Source organism: Genypterus blacodes, unplaced genomic scaffold, assembly GCF_046128005.1.
Source record: "Genypterus blacodes isolate CSIRO-AG114 ecotype Tasmania unplaced genomic scaffold, CSIRO-AGI_Gbla_v1 ptg000055l_1, whole genome shotgun sequence".
Lineage (NCBI taxonomy): Eukaryota > Metazoa > Chordata > Actinopteri > Ophidiiformes > Ophidiidae > Genypterus > Genypterus blacodes.
The window spans coordinates 6,473,038-6,492,538 of NW_027466867.1; the positions used below are offsets into that span (position 1 = coordinate 6,473,038).

A 19,501-nucleotide genomic window follows, 5' to 3' on the forward strand; every position below is an offset into this window, starting at 1 on the left:
TGCTTCTGGCAAGCAACAAGCAGGCTTTACCGTAAGTAATGCTGATATGGTATCATTAGTAATTGCATAGAGTAAGATAGAATAGAGTAGAAAGAGTCATGGCTGAGGTACAGGAAAATACTTTAAACCGAGTGGTACTGTCATACAAATACATTCCAAGTAGTAAATTCTACTTAAACAATCAGACAGCAGAGGGCGTAAGCTCACACCAAATACATCATTGGGCCAAAAGTATGTGGACACCAGATCAACACACCCATATGAGCTTATTGGTTCTCTCTCATTTATACCCGACAACAGCCCCCAGGCTTTCTACAACATTTTGCACTGTGTCTCTGGCAAATTGTGCACGTTCAGCCAAAAGAGCAAGGTTGGATGAGAACTCCTGGCTCACAATCAGCATTCCAATTCATCCTGAAAAGGTATTAAATGAGGTTGAGGCCAGGTCTCTGCAGGACTGGGACAGTCATGCTGGAACTGGAACTATGGTCTTCTCTGGAACTAGGGCCTTCTCCAAACACAAAGTTGGAAGCACACAGTTGGCTCAAATGTATTTCTGCAGCTCTCTTTCTCCCCCAGAAACGTGTATGTGGTAGGGTACGTGTATGTGGCAGGCAGTAGCTCAGTGGGTAGAGCTTCCGCTTGGGAACCGGAGGGTTGCCGGGTTCGAGTCCCTGCCGAGGTGCCCCTGAGCAAGGCACCGAACCCGCAATTGCTCTCCCCTCTGCGAAGGGTGGTAATGTAATGTAAGTCGCTTTGGATAAAAGCGTCTGCCAAATGATCGTAATGTAAAACTCTTAAGGCTGTAGGCACAGTGTTGTGTATTGTTGTGACATAATGAATCAGCTGTGCCTGCCGGTGACATGCAGTACCATAAAAAGAATGCAAAGATAAGAATAACTCGGGAGGCTGGGAAGTACAGTTAAAGTGAGACTTCCTATTTTTCATGGTTACTATTTTGTCTCAGAGGCAGCGTAGCCTAGACTCACACACACATACACACACATACACATGACAGAACAGGAAATACAGAAGTAGGCAAGCAGATACTAGTGTGTGGTGCACTGAGAGCTAAAAGTCAGGATATAAAAACTGCACCAAGGCTGCATGAGACGCATTCAATGACCAGACATTTTTTGGAAACTAAACCAGGCAAGTAGACAAATTCTTATTATAGACACTGAAGCTAGTGGATATGCATATAAGTGATGTCATTTTGTTCAGCAGTGGGACACTGTTTTGTAGCTTGAAAGCTTTTTATAACTGCACTGTTCTTTGCCTGCCATTATCTCCTTTCATTTTAGGAATCATATTGAAATGTCAGGGTTATTGTGGCTTTTACAAAGGCTATGAAATGACTCAGGCAGCATATCGGTTCCCATTTCTGTTAGTTTATCATCTTCTTCCAACTCCTGTGTCATTTCATATTAAATATGCAAGACAGAGGCGTTAATGTGAAAATGTCCCTTGTAACTTCTTGAAATTTAACGCTGGGATTTAACAACAAAGGCATGAACTTTGATTTCTGCATTTGAAAAGGCAACTTCCTATAATATTTTGTTACTGTTGTTGTGTTTCATGTACACCGGTATTCTGCACAACCGAGCAGTACACATACATACAGCCTCATATCACAAACTGAGATTGCCGGATCGTTTCGGCCCCGACGTTCAGTCGATTGCTGATGCACGCTTCCTGTTCTGTGGCTTGCCATTTCCAGTCTGGCGCTTTGATAAATTCAGTGAACTTAGCTTTATGTTGTAGTGCAGCAGATGGGAGCAGCTTCCTGTGGCTTATGTTCTGCACTTAGAAAAAGAATGCTTTTGCTTCAACCAGCTCCTTCCATATGCTTGTCTTACCTCAAATCTTGAAACTAAGTCAGGCTTTCAGGTAATTCTGCATTCTTTTTATGATAATATCAAATGCCAACAAACCTTAGTGGCCTACAGTTCAGCAGAGGGGTCGCTGTATTTCTATCGATGGAAATGTTTGACTATGAAACCAAAACTAAGAACTCGATCAAATTGCGTGCCTGCATCTTGAAATCACAGTCCTCTTGTTGTTTTGATATCCATAACACCCGACTTCACGTTTGCTCTGTTTCAGCTTCAAGATGTCAACCCTGTATCGGTGATGAAGTGACACATAGGCCAACTGGAGTATGGAGCTTGTATTGGTGGAGTACGAATTTGAGTACACAACTCGGGACGGTCGCCATGTTTCAATCAAGCCCAATGAAAGCTACATCCTGGTCTCGAAGACCAACGACCACTGGTGGCACGTCCGCAAAGACCCGGACACCAGGCCCTTCTACATCCCGGCTCAGTATGTGAGGGAGCATCAGAAGATCAATAAGGACCATTCAGATCTTGACATTTTGAATTCTACTGAGTGTGTGACAGTGGATACAACAGCGGTGACCCCTGCAGCAGCTGAGGATGCTGCAAGATACATGCACAGGTTTTCTACTTTAGGCTTGTGTGAGAGTATACAGGATGTGATGCCCTGCCAGCACGCAGTGACGGAGCATGAGACCACCAGCAGCTCTGCGCCAAACACAGATAATACACACACTTCAGCTGCAGACATTTCACTGACCTCAGCACCTCTTGAAGCAGCTGGCCCGCCCATCTACGCACAAGCTCATCCTGCGCCCAAGGCCAAAAACAAACGACCTCGGTCCCAGTTAATGAGCTCGTTACAGGGTGACGAAGAAAAGCTGACAAATACATTTCAGGCTCAAATACGAACTCAGAGCGAGGAATGTTTAAACCTCCCTGTATGCCACAAGTCACATATCTACGAGACCATCACAGATCTAAACTGTCCAGAAGCTGACTCTCCACTCTCTGAGCTGTTAGGCCACCTGACTCCAGAAGACGAATCTGTGCTTCAGCAGCAGAGTCTGGGTCAAAATGCAGAGGAAGCTTTACTTGCAGATGATCAGGTAATATTTTGTCATTCTTGATTATTATCCATTAGTTTGTTTTCCCCCTCTATGCGTTCAAAATGTATTACGAGTTTGAAGCCACAAGGGGGCGCCGTTTCGCCACTTAAACGTCTTCAACTGTGGACTCACCACAACATCTCTGCCCACCCTAAGCTTTTTGTCATTCAGTGCCTTTATTTTGCTCATATTTTCTTATTTGCATTTTATCCATACGATGAATCTCACCATCTGAAACATTAAAGGAGAAAAATGTACATTAATAATTCTAGAATAATAACAACAACACCCCCTCGATGCGTTCAAATGTAATATGAGTATAGAAGCCACAGGGGGGCGCTGTTTTGCCGCATAAACGTCTTCAACTGTGAAATCAACACATCTCTGCCCACCTAAACTTGTTATCATTCAGTGCCTTTATTTTGCTCACATTTTCTTATTTGCATTGATCAATATGATGAATCTCATCATCTGAAACATTAAACGAGAAAATATGACATTAATAATTCTAGAATAATAACAATAACACACTGAATGTATGTTTTCCAAGAGCAGCTGTCACCACCTCACTTTATCTTATATTTATGAAATTATCCTGAAAGATCTTAACTTGATTACTATAGCCGCTACATCATTAAATCCTACTTTTATACAAGATTTCGGTCTCAAATGATGTCACATATTCTCTCAAAACTTTGATTTGGATCTTATCTCAAAAGATTTTACAATATCCCAGTGGAATAATCAGTTCTTGTCTTCTGAATATGTCACACACTTCACTCACTTTTTGCAGTGAAGCTCCCAACTCGGAGTCCCGTATTGGTTGAGTTCACAGAGTGTGTGTGTCTGCCAGCTCATCAGCATATGAATAGCCGGCCGGCCCTTCATGCATACCAGCTCAAAGAGCATCGAGGTGTTTCTTGAACGTCTCAGTAAAAAGCAGCTGATTCAAGTCGAGGGAAAGTTTCTGCTGGAGTGGACTCTGGAGTTTTCCCGGGAATCTATATCCCACACTTGGAGTGAGTATTATGCGCTCTGCTGGAGTTTGTTTTGGGTTTCTGGAGAGGGATTTGGAAGTTTGGACGCAGCATAGGAGTTAGATAGAAGATATGTGTATGTACGTGTGTGTGTGTGTGTGTGTGTGTGTGTGTGTGTGTGTGTGTGTGTGTGTGTGTGTGTGTTTGACAATGACTGTGGAACAGGTTGCAAACAGGTTGTATCGGCTGGTTGTGTCTGCAGGGGAGGAAAGAGTTAAAGCAGGGAGTTGCAGCCACTCCCAAAGCTGCTGCCTCCAGCTCCTACCTGCTCTCCTGCACCGGTGACGATACCGAGCAGGAATAATGTGACAGCGATGAAACAATCGCGGACACACAGGTCATCTTACACACTTTCTCGCCTCGGAAACTCTTGGCTGTGAGCGGCAAATCTTTGTTTGGTAAGTTTCGCCGAAGTTGCTCTTGTTTGTCGCACCTGTTGCAAGGTGAAGTGACGTAGCAGCGCGTCTGTTTGGATGGAGAACATAGTTTAAAATCAGATTGCAGGCGTAATGGTGGAAAATGGCGTCATAGAATTGTACCTACATAAACATAGAGGCCTTTATTACAATAACATATAATAACGCTGCGCTAAAATAGCAGTGTGAACTCTATCCGCAAACAAAACAACTTATCATTCATGTGTGTCTTACTTTCCTCTGGGGGGAAGTGTGAATGAGCTGCACACTGAGCTGCTGCAGCTCACATGGACGTGCCAGGACCCCTCAAGTGCACCAATTCTTACCCCACAATGGAGGTCCATCTCCATGGTGATGTGAGGGGGTCCGGGCTAACTCACAACAGGCAGGCCTTTGGTGCTGCGGTGCCAAATGCTGGCACACACTGGGCATGTGTGTACATGCATGTGCATATGTAATGGGAAGAAGCTGCAATTAGCCTGGATGCAGATCAGTTCATAGTCAGGATATGAAGGTTTAGCTTTGGTCTGGTTTTGTAAGTGAAGAAACATGTAAACAAGTATACATCCATATTTAGAACGACTTCTTAATGTTGCTGTAGTGCTGATCTGAGCAGTTGATTGATTTGTTCAACAGAAAACTAATCAGCAGCAGTTACAGTCAAACCAAGACAAGCACTTTTTGTGTTTGTAGCAGGTTAGACAAAACACAAACTCTTAAGTCATCACTACAATCCTTCACGCTCTGGCTGTGCCTTTAGCCTAACTCACTGTTTATGTTGTAGCTGGTACAGCTGGCTATGTGTTCCAATATAAACATTGCACGTACTCCCAGGAAGAAGCTCTCACAGCGTCATAACGAACCTTGAACATTGAATATCATATTTAGGAGAGGAGGATCTATGGCTTCCTCAATAACAGCGCCTCCTCGACTACAAACGCTACAAGTACGCCTGCTGCTCGGTGGAGCGCAGACACTTTCAAAAGCCAGCAAACTGCTCCAACAGGTAGTGTGAGAGTGTCTGCACAGAACACACACGTTCAGCATGTAAGTACAATTGGAATGTTGCTTTGACTTCCTGATTGTTCCCTTTACATGCGCCTTTACATACTGTCTAATTCTGTTTGATCTAGAATAGAATAGAACATCTTTATTGTTATTGTACAATGAAATCGAGAGGGCAGTCCTTCTCTGTGCACAAGATTCAGTATCTATCTATCTATCTATCTATCTATCTATCTATCTATCTATCTATCTATCTATCTATCTATCTATCTATCTCTCTCTCTCTCTCTCTCCCCCTGTCTGTCTGTCTGTCTGTCTGTCTCTCTCTCTCTCTCAGAAATGTGTTGGTAAACAAGAAAACAGCATTATTGCAACACCGGCGGTAGCAAAGATGACAAGAAAAAGCAGAAAGTCAGCATTTTCTTGTCTAGAAAAGTTTTGCACACACTTTGCATTGACGAGTGTGTGTGCAGATAATCTATAGGAGGGCTCTGGTGGTTGTTTGTCAGGGGTTGCACGAGTAAAACTCCATGGAATCTCATGTTCTTACTGTTTACAACCTTTTTTTTAAAAAAGAACTTGTAATGTGTGCCTCATTACAGCGATCTTATCATCCAGTGCATCCTAGGCTTGTTTATTGCAATCATGACTGCATTCCAGAGAGGCTTCCAGCTCTGAAAACAAACTAAAATTAATTTAAATTCAGTACTGGAGTCTTTGTTTATAACTTTCTTTGTATGTTCTGTGTTGACATTTATTTGCACCTGCAGTAAAAAATTTCCAGTTTGAATAGATCCTATTACACCCACTTCACTTGTTGCCCCCACCCTCCTACACACACACACACACACACACACACATAAACACACACACACAGAGAAGCTAAGAGCAGGAGGAATCAGCAGGCGGTCGCATCAGAGCAGTGTTTCTGCAGACGGCAGCCCCGGCCTGATGTGCAGAGATAAGAATGTGATAAGCTCTGAAATTCACGGATTCCTCATTAGGGAATTTCCGTTGGTTATCCAGGCTTCTGGGCCATGAGGAGTTGTGATGTAAGAGCGAGGGGAGGAGGAGGAGGAGGAGCCAGAGCGATTGAATAGCTCGACTGTGTGCTCTGTGGCGTGATTTGGGCCCCAATTTAGTGGCCCATTGTTTGATTGGACGAGTCCCTAATGTAGTTAAGCAATCACTCAGATTGCTGCTTCGTGCATTGCTGAGTTCTCTCCTCTGCGCTTCAAGCTTCATCATTCCCTAACAATGCATTTGTGGAATGGAAGAGGCTTGCATCGACTGAAGCAATATGCAGTCAGTTCCTCATCTGATACAAAACAGGCCCGTTCATTACACATGGACATCTGACAATCAGCTGTGTATCTCCACCAGCACATTTGAATGGCAAAACACACACCGTATCTCTCCAGGTACTGCGTGTGGAAGTATTTGGGAGATGTTACCAGGAACTCTCGATTCATGTGGCTGGATACAAATGTGACATCATCCACCCAGCATCAAAACAAAGCTCAATCTAAAGGAAGTGCAGATTGAACAACTGGCCCCGCTCAAGCAGACTTCCTGTTTCATGCGTTCAACCCTAGGCACTTTGAACATCAGCTGATGTGCGAGCAGGGGCGTAGTAACTTTGTAGTAAGGCAGCGCTGACACGAAGATGTGGGAAAAGATTTGCTTCCTTTTTTTATAATTTCATAACTGAGTGAGCCACAAGAGCAGGTGCAAACGTTTACTGTTATGAATGAATGGAGACAAGCACAAGAATCAAGTTAGTAGCTATATGGCTGCTACAGATATGTTCTCGTCGAGTTTAGCCCCAAAGCAAGAGGCTGGTGCTCTTTAAAAAACCCGTTTCCATGCCGACATTTCCTTTTTCATCACTTGGGCACGCATGCAGGAAGGAAGTAGGTTGAAGTGACCTGCAAACTCTTGTCGCTCCCCCTTATCTAACCTTCTTCTGTCTCTCTTTCTCTCTTCGGCACACACTTACACACACCTCCCTCTCCTGCACACACACACACACACACACATGCACATATCTCACACGAAACCCACACCATCCCTTCCTGCAGCTATTGTAACAGCTTACAGTTCTCCTTTCTGTTGAGGCTTTGCAACTGTCTCGGCTGCCTGCGAGAGGAAGATGTGTGGATGAGGGGCGTGTGTTTGAGTGTGCGTGTGTGCGGGTGTAGGGGTGGCTGTGTGTTTGTACAGCCCACCACACTGGCTGATTGAATTTTGGCCGTACAGTTTGGTTAGTGCGGTCTGTCTATCTGGATGTATGGCTCCTCTAATTGAGAGGCGATAAACATGGTGGACATGTATTCAAGTATTTTGCCAAGTCACCGGGCCAGGAGGGGCTTGACTTTACCCGTGGTGCCTCAGGTAGGTCATCGCCTGGACATCGGAGCATATATTATTGTTAGGTTTCGTCTTAACGGTCAGCATGTTTCGTCTTATCTCTGTTAATGTCTTGCTTCCTGCATTGCGTCGCTGTAAACAAACGTCACCCCTGCACTTGTTTCCTCTCCTGCGCTGCACAAAGTGGGTGAATAGTGAAACCGGCAGTGGCAGCTGTTGCTCTTAAGCTTGTGTGTGTGTGTGTCCTGTGGATGTCAGTTTTTATGTTTTACACTTTTAGTTGAAAGGAGATGTTGCTTGTTTTTAAAAGCTCTTGTGTTTTAAATGAAGTTAGAGAAAGTAAGTCAGGGCACATCTGGCTTTGACAGATCGGGTTTGTCAGAGTGGCGCCATGCTGTTTTGTTGGTGTTTATCAAGATCAAGCACTATCAAGAGTGTTAAGCGTCACACAAGTGCTTCTAAAATAGGAGCATGACTGAAGCGATACATGTGTGTGAGGCGTAGAATGACGCTTTCATCTGTAAATCACACTTTCCCCCCCCCCTGCTTTACAAGAAGAAGACAGCTGCGATGTGTTTTGTGTTCCCAGACACAGTTTTTGTTATGCCCTAGACACAGTTATGATGTCATTGCAGTAAAAATAGAAATGCAATGGATACGAGAGCACAGGAAGGCCAGGGTATTCCCAGATGAAGCTGTTTGATCGGGAACAATCATAGTATTTGTTGGCCATTTAAATGAATTTTTGCGTGTAATTTTGTGTATTGTAGTTTTGCATTGGATACATGTTGCTGGTAGTCAAGCGTTGTTCCTCAGGGCTTGATGTCGTTCCAAAGCATCTGAGCGTCACAGCTTAGCTATTTTGGAGATCAATGGTGCAACTCTTTCATTTCCTCTGTCTGACCCCTGTCTGGTCAGGCTGGACTGTTAACAATCAATCTGCTCCATGGCCAGTGGTCGGGTCAGAGCTATCGACCTACCTGCTGCCGTTTATATCCAGATCAATACTGAGGCAGCTGGCAAAGTGATAAGCCGGAGAAGCCAGATAAGAGAGAAGACGGACAACAATGAAGAAATGAAGCCATCAAAGACTTAAATTCGATTCATATTATTCAATAGAATTGTAGAAAATTGGAACTGAGTTTTTACACAATATTGATTTAATGTTGATGATGAAGAGCTACAGTCTCAATTGATTAGTAAAGTACGTAAGAATTAACAAGTCATCTGATTGAAAGTGGAGTAAAAACAGACAACAATTTTCTTCTGTTAAATGTCGTGGAAACGAGTAGGAAAGTATCTAAAAATGGAAATACTGAAATAGTGTAAGTACCGAGAACAGTCTGTAAAGTAAAGTACTGGAGTAAATGTACTTCTTCTCTTGAGCCTGTTGGGTTCAGGCCTGTGATCAGCAGATGTAGCACAGACAGACACATGACATGGAGGTAAATATAGACTCCAGCTTTAGAGAACAAGAGGCAGGTTAGGGGCGCCGCGCGGAAGATGCAACCGCCTTCGTATCTGTGCCACCATGGACGTAAGCCGCCGCAAACTGGAGCATCCCGGGAGGAGTTTAAGAGGAGAACAGGTGAGGGGGAGAAGGAATCCGATGAGAGATGGGTTCTGTTTTCGTCAGGGAAGGAGACAGAGGCATCCTTAGACTCCTGTTTGACTCACATTGGCGTTCCTTAAGCAAATAAGGAGCGATGATGGTGTTGATTTGCATACGATGTTACCTTACAAGTCATAAATCACAAAAGGAGGACGAATAATCAGACAAATACTGTAGTGTGTGTTTGTGCTACGGTGAAGCACACCCAGTGGTAAAGCGGTGAAGTTTAGCATGTTTGGGTTCTGCTGTTGGTTTGTGGTCACATGTGTCTTGTTGTGTTTTACGGGCAAACACACAACAGGTAGAAACGCAGTTGTCTGGTTGGCAAGTGCGACTTCCAGATGTAAACGTTTAACACTCGGGGGTTGCAACATGCGTGCTTTTCTCTGTATGAAAAACTTAGATCTAAATTAGGTAGTGAGCATTGTTCGAGGGAGGACTCATAAGCGTGGTGTGTTTAGTGTTTTTGTGCGTTTTTTTTCAGCCCCAAGGCCACTTCCTGTGTTCAGAGCCATCCGGAAGTCTGACATACTGAGCACTATAGTAAGAGTAGTGAGCTGTTAGTGAGCTTAATAGTGGGAGTTTACATGTAAGTTCAGAGTTGAGTTACTTCGAGTGTGTGTGTGTGTGTGTTTACAGTTTGTGCTACTTTTCCATTCTTTACTCCACTTCATTTACCTGAGCATAGTAGTTACTTTTGCAGATTCTGTTCCCAGGTAAATGGGCAAATTTGCCTGATTTGAACCCTAATTATACATGGAAATATCATTATTCAATTCCAAACTCATTGTACCAGATATACATTAATGAATCAATCAAGAGTTAATGAACAAATGAATTAAAATGGGAATATTCCTCACACCATAACTTCGACTTTCATGCTTTTTATGTCATCGCCTTTAATTGCTCAGGTCTTGGTAACTAGGCCAAAGTTTTCTGTTGTGATGTTTCTACCTCTACTACTAAAAACGTCTTCCCACAGGTTTTGGATATCTGCCTCACGCTTGATGATGTTTTTGTTTCCTTTGTAGGTGGAGAATGAAAGTCTAAAGTCAGCCGTATACGTCAATGTCGCCCAGCTTCGCCAGAGCATCTCCCAGTCTCCCCCCTCGGGTCCCTCGTCCTACTCGCCTTCGTATCTAGACCCGGAGGGATGGGAGGTGCACATTGACCAGGAGAGTGGACAGGAATACTACTACCACCCTGCCACGGGTCACACCACCTGGGACAACCCCTTCTCAGACTCCCCTTTCGATCTCGAGGGTCATCCTGTAGAGGAGCCTTGTTCCCCCTCGCCTTGTCAGTCGCCCGCTCTGAGCCCGTCCACCGCCTCCCCTCCCGCTTGGACCTCAGACTGGGAGCAAGTGGTGGATGAGACCAGTGGTCGCCCTTACTTCTACAACCAGATGTCTGGGGAGACGTCTTGGGAACCTCCGGAGCCGCTGAGCCCCTATCCCCCTCTGATGGAGCCTATGGGCGCTCACAGGCTTCACGAGGACGGGCCGGTAAGGACCGCCCGGCTGCTCTACTTAGCCCGTCTCTGCTTCCTGTTTTAGCTCCACCCAGGGGATATCTGTAAATACAATGTGCTTTTAATGAAATTAAATCTCTTGCACCTCAGCAGACAGAACTAATTGTCATTAGCAAAGCTCACAGTCACAGTCAGAGTGTGTCCCCAACGAGCAGAGACCTTCACTTTAAAAGAACTGGAAGCTTTGTCCTCATTTTGAATGGGTTATAAAAGTTTGATTGGGGTTAATGTGGAATTTCACAGGCAGTCAGAGGTTGCTTCTGAAATCATTCACTATTGAGAATGTCGAGTGCAAATGACACGGGACAAAACGGGAAGGAAACAACATACTTTTCGATTTCCCCGTATTGTTTTTTTAACAGTGAGGGTCATGATCTCAAACACAGTCAGAGGCCTTAGGAGGATTCATGCAGGGATTTTCAAAGGCATTGTTGCTTTACACCATTTTTGACATGGCCCTAGCAACTGTGCCTAACCCACCATTTACCGACCTTTTGTGACTCTTCTGACCTGGAAAAACAATGGAAGTGGGCCACGGAACAGAGACATTTTAGGCCACGAAAAGGCTCCAACTCATTCATCAAAACTTCTATATTGAGGCCACCGCAGAAGTTACTCAGACAGATCAGAGTCCTGTTTATTCCGATTGTATTTTCACGTTTTGTGTGTTTGTCTTTCATCACAGTCCCATCTCCAGCGGCCTCTACCCGAGGAGGACTACCCCGCTGAGGACTACGCAGCCGCTGATCAATCAGAGTTGCAGGACGAGCCACTCCCCGATGGCCCTCACATCCTCTCTAAGGAGTACGCCCTCAGCCACGTCACCCGGACCCTCATCCCCAGAGCCAACCTGGACCGTAACAGCCCGGCCGGGTGGAACCTCAACGTGGAGCCCAACGGGACCTGGGTGTTCACCAACGAACATTCTCAAGAGCAGGTAGGTCAATTTGGGATGTTCCGGAACGTTCTCTTGGCATTTAAAGGGCCAGCTCAACCAATTTTACATAAACAGATTTCCCTTTCCTACCTATTTATCAGGTATCACTATCACCTGCTATAATAATAATAATGATGATGATGATGATGATGATGATGAGGATGATTCTGTGTTATGTAACAGTGGATCAAATCTCTGGATGATCGAGGGCAGACCTACTATTATCTGAGGGACGGCTCCAAGTCCCAGTGGAATTTGCCAGAGGTAAGTTACAGCTTTACTGCAGACTTGTATAGCATCAATGCAATCAATGTACTGAATGAACTGGATTGAACTGTTTTGTACTGTATTGTACTCATCTCAGGCAGTATATTCACTCATTTTGGTTGCCTGACTATAACAAATATGTATAATCAGCTTGTCGGTCCCTCCAGGCCTCTGCAGGTCCTGTTTATTCGAAGCTGGGGAACGGTTTTGAAGCGGACAGCGGGTCCGTGATAAAGAACTGGAGACACTCAGTGGGACCTGCACAGCTCAGTTCCGCACAGGATGACGCGGTAAACACACACACACACACACACACACACACACACACACAGAGTCAGACCTGCATGTTACACGCTGTGCCACTCCAGCGCGCATACAGAGGTATCTATCTGCCGGCTTAAACAGGAAGCTTCAGTCAGGCAGAAGCAGTGAGGGTGAGTCCCTGCCTAGCAACTAGACACTCCTACATTTTAACCCTTGTTTATTAGCAAGGCAAATGAACTCCAGCACGTCCTTATTTACGATATCGGCCCAGATGAAGAGCTGCAGAGGGAGGGAAAGGCTGCGTGCCGTCACAAACACAAATAATGGCGTGTGCTTTTTTTCCCTAATGAGCAGGCAGGGGTTCAATGCCTGGCTCAAGGGCACAGTAGAGGTCACAGTTCAGGGTCAACAGAAGCTGGGTTCTGGTTTTTTTGTATGAGTGAATGAATGATTTGACTGAACAAAGATTTCATTCGTTTTGATCGCTCAGATTCGATTAGTGACTTGATTCAAGAGGGATTGCTCCGTGATTTTATGTCTTGATTTGATTTCAAAAAAAGGAACAATAGCAATAGGAGAACTGCAAGTAAAGTAGAGAAACCTAAACACATGGATCTCTTTCCTATAGAATGTTTCTCAGGTCATAGTTCACAGCTTTCACAATGTTGCCCCATTATGTGAAATAGCTGCTAACCCTAACGAACAAAAATAACATGTCTGTGTCCTAGTTTGGGTATAAATGACCTGGAAATCATGAAATGTTGTAATAGATACGACCCACCTGCGGTTTTACTGTGATCAAATAGATTTCATTTGACATTTTGTACCCAGATTGTTTTCTGAGAAGAATTCTAAATGTCCTCTTATCTCTTCTTCCCAAAAAACATCCAGAGGTTTGTCCCGACTCACAGGAGGAACACGTCAGACTACAGCAGCGACAGCTCCAGCACCGGAAACTCCCCGGAGACGCAGCACAACGTGAGTGGAAGCTGTGCGTGCACGTGTGTTTGTGTGTGTGTAAGTGTGTGTCCTGTCCAGTCTGCTGATACTGATTACTGTGAAGTTCGGCGTCGGGGAGTTCTCTCTCTGAATAGATGTCTGTGTGTCTCTTCTCAAGGCTTTTGGGTTTAGACCCTGGAGAAACCCGTATTATCTGACCTCCAGGTGGCTCCGTTACAATGTGGGTTGTTAGTCTAAGCAAACACCACAGCACGATCTATAGATAGCTGAGTCTATCTATTACGGCCAGAGGTGTTTCATACCCCTCATCATATGTTTGCTCTATTGTTTGAATCATCTCGTGTTGCATGTAGTGTTGGATTTCTCATGGCTTTGTTTTCCATGTTAAAGCCGTACTGTTAGCTCCACAGACTCACTTTATACATTTACAACATTGTGTCCATTTACTATACAGATGAGCCCAGAAATTGTGTTGATTTGTGTCACAATTCACCACGAAGACATGATTCAGCTGCCAATATGACTTATGGCTGTTGTTGGTGAAAACACTGTATGTTGATATGATCAAAAAAGTCCTGAGAGTCTTAAGAGGTTGAATTGTGTGTCTGTAAACATTTATCAACATTGTGCATACAGGGTTTTCACCAAATAAGCGTGTGTTTGCCATACGGATGTGTGTGTCTGCTCAGCATTGTAACCACATATCTTCATTTTAAGTATAAGACTAATTAATTATTGTACAAAGCATTAAAATTGTGTTACATGTGTGTTACATTCTCAGGTGCAGAACTTAGAGAAAGCTGGAATTCTCAACAAAACAAAAGTCTCAGAAAATGGCAAAAAAGTGAGGTAATGCTAAACCGTGTTCGTGTTATGCAGCTATAACAACATTCTCTCTCTCTCTCTCTCTCTCTCTCTCTCTCTCTCTCTCTCTCTCTCTCTCTCTCTCTCCTCTCTCTCTCTCTCTGGGTGTGTACAGGTGTCATGTGTCCCTCGCCCCCAAAGCCCACTCACTCTCACCTCGATGGTAACAATACTTTTCAATGTTCTCAGGAAAAACTGGGCCCAGACATGGACGGTTCTCCACGGCGGAGTGCTGACGTTCCACAAAGACCCCAAATCTGCAGCCATGGGATCCTCGGTATGATTTCTTTCACCTAAAGAGGCTTTTCAAAAGATGAACGTGTACATGCTGCATTCATGAATTCCTTCTCCTTGTTGCATTCTGTACATTTCTGAAATGTGCAGGTGTTACAACGCAAACTAGAAATCTCCCATCTCCTCAGTCTATCCGTCCTTTTCATTAAAGGAAGTATGCAGGCATTGAAACACCTTGAATTCACTACACAGCTTGAATTTGGTTGCAGTAGCACGTTGTGTTATGATGAGTTTATGTGAAATCAATCAACCTGACAGGAATTTGACTACCGAGTACAGGAAAATGGTAGGAAAGGTCCACAAGCAAATTAACATATTTTGCCGTATTCAAATATCGTATTTACTTCACTCAGTTAAGACTGGATGAATCTGTTTTGTTGCTCCTATTTAGCTTTGTTTTGATTTGAGGCACCCGGAGATAAATGCTTTTGCTTCCGTGCTGCACGGTTCAGCAGAATATGCGGCTAAACTGTAACACGCCTTATGAATGGCCACATGGTGGTGCTATTTACTCTAATAACTCATTAGCTTCAACCAGATCTTTCAATCAGCAACATTATTTGTCTGCAGGGCCTGCAGGTTATGACCACAGATTTTGTTTTTTAATGGAATGCAGCGCTGTCAGTTTCATAAACAGCTGTTTTTTCCGCAACACAGAGCAGAACCAATCAGATCGTGGCAGAAATTACAGTGGATCTACGAGGGGCAACAATCGGCTGGGCCTCCAAGGAGAAATCCAGCAAAAAGAACGTCTTAGAGGTGTGTTTAATACCTCCCATGGTTCAGAATACAAAAAAGGGACCTGGATGTAATTTGCTTACCCACAGTTGTCAGTAATAATAAAATTGTTGTTGTGGGTTAAACAATGGAAAGATAGAGTTGTAATCATTGTTTTCCTTAAACTACAAAGCAAATTTGTTCGATTTTAACTCTCAGTCTCTGATTTCTCTGCCCCACCAGTTAAAAGGGAAGAATGGCGTTGAGTTTCTGATACAATATGATACAGAAAGTATAATCAGTGACTGGCACAAAGTCTTAGTGGACACAATACGACAACTGGTAAGTCCCTTCATGTGATTCTCAGTGTGACGGTCTTTTTTTATCCGAGACGGAAATATGTAACGATGTGATGTAATCATGTTGTCGTTGTTGTGACTCATTTTTGTTTGTCCCTTGGTGTCAGGAGTACCAGGGTCATCACTCAGAAGAAGAGGACGGAGACTTCACTGACAAGCCTGTCCCCCCAGAACGAGAGGACAAGCCAGGCAACACCATGGAGAGAGGAAGAAGTAAAAAATGACTCAACATCCTATAATATTTATATGTTTTCCTTTCGTGTCAAGGAAAAGCATTCCTGATTTACATTTGTCTATTGTGCAGTTGCACTAAAACCACATTTACAAGCTCTTACTCATCAAATTCAGTTTGTTGGGCACAAGGATCACGAGGAAACAACTTTTATAACAACACTTTATGGCTATAGAGTAAAATATAAAAAGACATCAGGGGAAGCAACAATTTAAAGAAACCAAACCATCAGTCCCCTTCAAAATAAAACAGACGAAAGACAGAAAGTATCAATAATGTGTTTTGTTTAGGTTCCAGGCCCAGCGTCACACACTCGTCCAGCTCGGGGGCAGACGCGGACCAGAAGGGGGTTCGAACCAAGCTGATGAAATTCCTAATGAAGCGCCCCACGCTGCAGTCTGTGAAGGAGAAAGGTTACATCAGAGGTACGGCGCGCTCACATCTGCCAATCTGAAAACAGGGACATGCCGGAAGAGAATTTCACTCTGAGCTGGGGCTGATTTGAATAAGAGGAATGGAAAGGTTACAGAGAGAGAGAGAGAGAGAGAGAGAGAAAGAGAGAGTGGGCTGAGCCTGACACTAAGCATTGTCAGCATTGTTTAGGACCAAAAGGGATTAAGAGCTGTGATCTCTTAAAATAATTCCTCAGGTGTTTTTTGCACATTGGCTGCATTGCCCGTCAATGATTATAGCTCTTCATACAGCGGCACCTGGCTGTCTGACTTGTGTAAACTAGGCCACCATACTGTAATTATGCACTTGCTGGCTGCTGTCCATGTTTACAGCTTTGAACTAGTTATGCTCTCCTTACACTTTCACCATTTCCAAAACATGAAAGGACTTCCATGTCAAATTGGGAAGGAAATGATAAGATGTATACTTGCTCGTGTTGACTGTTCCTGTTGCATTTACTGATTTCTGGCCCTGATTAACCCTGCAGACAGTGTGTTTGGCTGCGCTCTGGACACGCTGTGCTCTCAAGAGAGGACCACCGTGCCTAGATTTGTGGAGAAATGTATCAGAGCGGTGGAAACGAGAGGTAATCCAGCTTATTTGTGGTACAGTTTGAGTCGTATGGAGGCTATATGTTGCTGTGTGTTTACTGACCGGTGCTCATGTGTTGATTTGCAGGTTTGGACATTGATGGATTATACAGAGTCAGTGGGAATCTTGCCGTTATTCAGAAGTTACGGTATAAAGCCGATCACGGTAAGAAACATTTAAAAATTATGTAATTAAGTTTTGGGTCAAATTGCATGCAAATACATCACCAACAGAAATGTGACTTGTGTGCCCCTCTTACATAATCCACTGCTCTGGAGGCAAAGTGGCAAGTATGTAGCTGCTAGTTGACAGACAGATTTAACTCAGCAACCCTTCCATCGGTGATGGGGCTGAATACCCTTGAATCACTACTGACATGGTGTAATATCACCAGTTTGCTCTAAATTACCCCAGATGGGACTCGAACCCACAATCCCTGGCTTAGGAGGCCAGTGCCTTATCCATTGGGCCACTGGGGCTTTGTATGTGAGTCCAACTTACTGTATCCAGCAGCGCCCCCTTCTGTGTGGTGATGAGCTGTGTGTGTCTGTGGTGTTCAAACAGAGGAGCTGAACCTGGAGGACGGTCAGTGGGAGGATGTTCACGTCATCACCGGCGCGCTCAAGCTGTTTTTCCGAGAGCTTCCCGAGCCGCTTTTCCCCTTCAGCCACTTTAATAATTTGATTGGAGCCATCAGTGAGTTCATATACAGTTCAGATCTAATTCATTTAGGATTGGATTGGATTTTTTTATCTGAGATTGCAGGTGAAACGTGTTTTTTTCATCATTTTGTTATGTCATACATTATTTTCCTCTCCCTCCAGGAATTCCAGATTACAGCGCAAAATTATCTATGATTTGTGGGTTGGTCCGATCACTTCCTCAAACAAACCACGATACCATGCAACTCCTGTTTGAACATTTACGCAAGTATGCTTCAATTCTGTTCTGTTTGCTTGAGTCATTTTAAAATTACTACTATACTACTATAAACAGATTGATGAGGATATTTTGATTTCTAATGTCAGATCTTTACTTTTTAAAGGGTCCTAATACTGTTTTTTTTTATTTCACTCCTCACTGTTTTTACTTGTGATCTTCATTCATTAATGTATCTGTTGTTGTCTTATTGTTGTGTAAGTGTAGTGAATAATGTGTGGAATCTAATGTAATAAATCACAGAGAATAAAGAAGATTGAACAGATAAGAATGTAACTGTATTAAGCTGAACTGAACTCGGACTTTATTACAGTCTGGTTTTAGATGCTGGGAACAAAAAACGTACATGATAACTCCTCATTGTCCCGTTTCTGTTCTGACAGGGTCATTCAATATGGGGAAGATAATCGCATGACAGTGCAAAATGTGGCCATTGTGTTCGGCCCAACGCTGCTTCGTCCAGAGACTGAGTCTAACAACATCACCATGCACATGGTTTTCCAGAACCAGATCGTTGAATTCATCCTGAGTGAATACGAGTTCATCTTCGGCTAAAGCAGTCATACGTCTCCTGTGCAGACTTGGTTTAGGGTTGGCACTTGAACAGCCTCAGAGCAGCTTTATATAGTAAGATAAAGGGCTCTTCAATTGTTCTTTCTCCAGAATATTTGAAGAATGTTTAACCTACTGTTTAGTCCCATTTTACTCCACTGTTAGAAATATCTTTGGCAGTATTGTAGGAGTGGATACCAAGCCGCTCAGCTCGAGGCAGGTTTGAGGTTTGGTTTCACATCTCAGAGCTTTCCAGCTGGTTGCTACAGTAGAAGAGGAACTATCTCAGATTACTCCTTCCTGAGACTTTAGTTTTCTTTATCTCACAAGACACTTTGTGCAGGATTAATTAATGTCATTATGATTATGATTATGATTTTCATTTTGTATCGTCACAGTGCTAATGACAGCATGATAGAGCCCCAAGTCAAACCTGGAAAAATGCATTAATGATCTCTTTAGGAAACTGTACTGATGTTTTGCATTTTAAATTGCAGTATATCATATCTGGCAATAACTGAGGCTGTATGCTAATATTCTATTTTCAGCCTCGTTTCATTCCATGAAGTCTTATTTTGTAATATAGACGTGTATAAAATATTAATACCAACAACTTACTGTGAAGAAGATGTTGATACAGCATACTTGTGCAATGTCTAGATTCTTTGCCACTGGACTGTAAGGCACCATTTATATCCAATCATGCTGTACTTGAAATGATATATAATGACATTGTAGAAAGATAAAATAGTCATAATTTTTTGACATTCCACTGTTAAGAACTCATAGAAGATATTTCTGTTTGTAAATAGAAATAGAGGGCATATTTATGCTAAGAACTGTTTAAAATGTACAAGTTATTCCTTAATAAAATAACTTTGTAAAAAATAATGCTATATGTGTACTCCTGTCGAAAAGCAAATAAACTGGGTTTATGAACAATCAACATTGTGATTGTGAAGAAATAATATTGAACATAGTCCAAATGAGCCATTATTTAGCCATTAGCCATTAGTTATTGTTGCAAATATTTTACATTTACTCTCAAAAAAGGCAGTTATAATCAATTAAAGTTAACCCTACATATATAACGATTAACATGATATCAATAAAGCATTGCAAAAATATAAATACACAACAAAATCTTCGCTGCA

The 19,501-nt window shown here is 43.3% G+C and overlaps 1 protein-coding gene and 1 non-coding gene across 4 annotated transcripts; one reads left to right on the forward strand and one right to left on the reverse strand.

Annotated features, from left to right (window-relative positions):
* The first annotated feature begins 966 nt into the window (after positions 1 to 966).
* On the forward strand, positions 967 to 19,289 carry arhgap27 (Rho GTPase activating protein 27). 3 transcript variants are annotated; one of them, XM_076151923.1, is made up of 18 exons: positions 967 to 1,152; positions 2,107 to 2,947; positions 10,419 to 10,892; positions 11,604 to 11,855; positions 12,039 to 12,119; positions 12,290 to 12,412; positions 13,278 to 13,364; positions 14,128 to 14,195; positions 14,400 to 14,487; positions 15,162 to 15,263; positions 15,465 to 15,563; positions 15,688 to 15,793; positions 16,103 to 16,237; positions 16,753 to 16,851; positions 16,944 to 17,021; positions 17,421 to 17,552; positions 17,681 to 17,786; positions 18,179 to 19,289. In XM_076151923.1, the coding sequence occupies exons 2-18, from the start codon at positions 2,162 to 2,164 to the stop codon at positions 18,348 to 18,350; spliced, it is 2,988 nt and encodes a 995-aa protein (XP_076008038.1). In that variant the 5' UTR covers positions 967 to 1,152; positions 2,107 to 2,161; the 3' UTR covers positions 18,351 to 19,289. The 3 variants fall into 3 exon arrangements, with proteins under 3 accessions (XP_076008038.1, XP_076008039.1, XP_076008040.1); XM_076151924.1 differs by lacking the exon at positions 967 to 1,152 and adding an exon at positions 1,751 to 1,890; XM_076151925.1 differs by lacking the exons at positions 967 to 1,152; positions 2,107 to 2,947 and adding an exon at positions 7,370 to 7,799.
* trnar-ccu (transfer RNA arginine (anticodon CCU)) lies at positions 17,263 to 17,335 on the reverse strand. The gene has a single exon. It is a non-coding gene; the product is annotated as a tRNA-Arg (tRNA).
* Positions 19,290 to 19,501: the final 212 nt, after the last annotated feature.

Excerpts from the sequence above, each read along its gene's own strand:
- arhgap27 (XM_076151923.1), top strand. The coding sequence starts at position 2,162 with ATGGAGCTTGTATTGGTGGAGTACGAATTTGAGTACACAACTCGGGAC. Across the intron at positions 2,948-10,418 it reads CTTTACTTGCAGATGATCAG|GTGGAGAATGAAAGTCTAAA; the intron begins GTAATATTTTGT and ends TTTCCTTTGTAG. Across the intron at positions 16,238-16,752 it reads GGAGAAAGGTTACATCAGAG|ACAGTGTGTTTGGCTGCGCT; the intron begins GTACGGCGCGCT and ends TTAACCCTGCAG.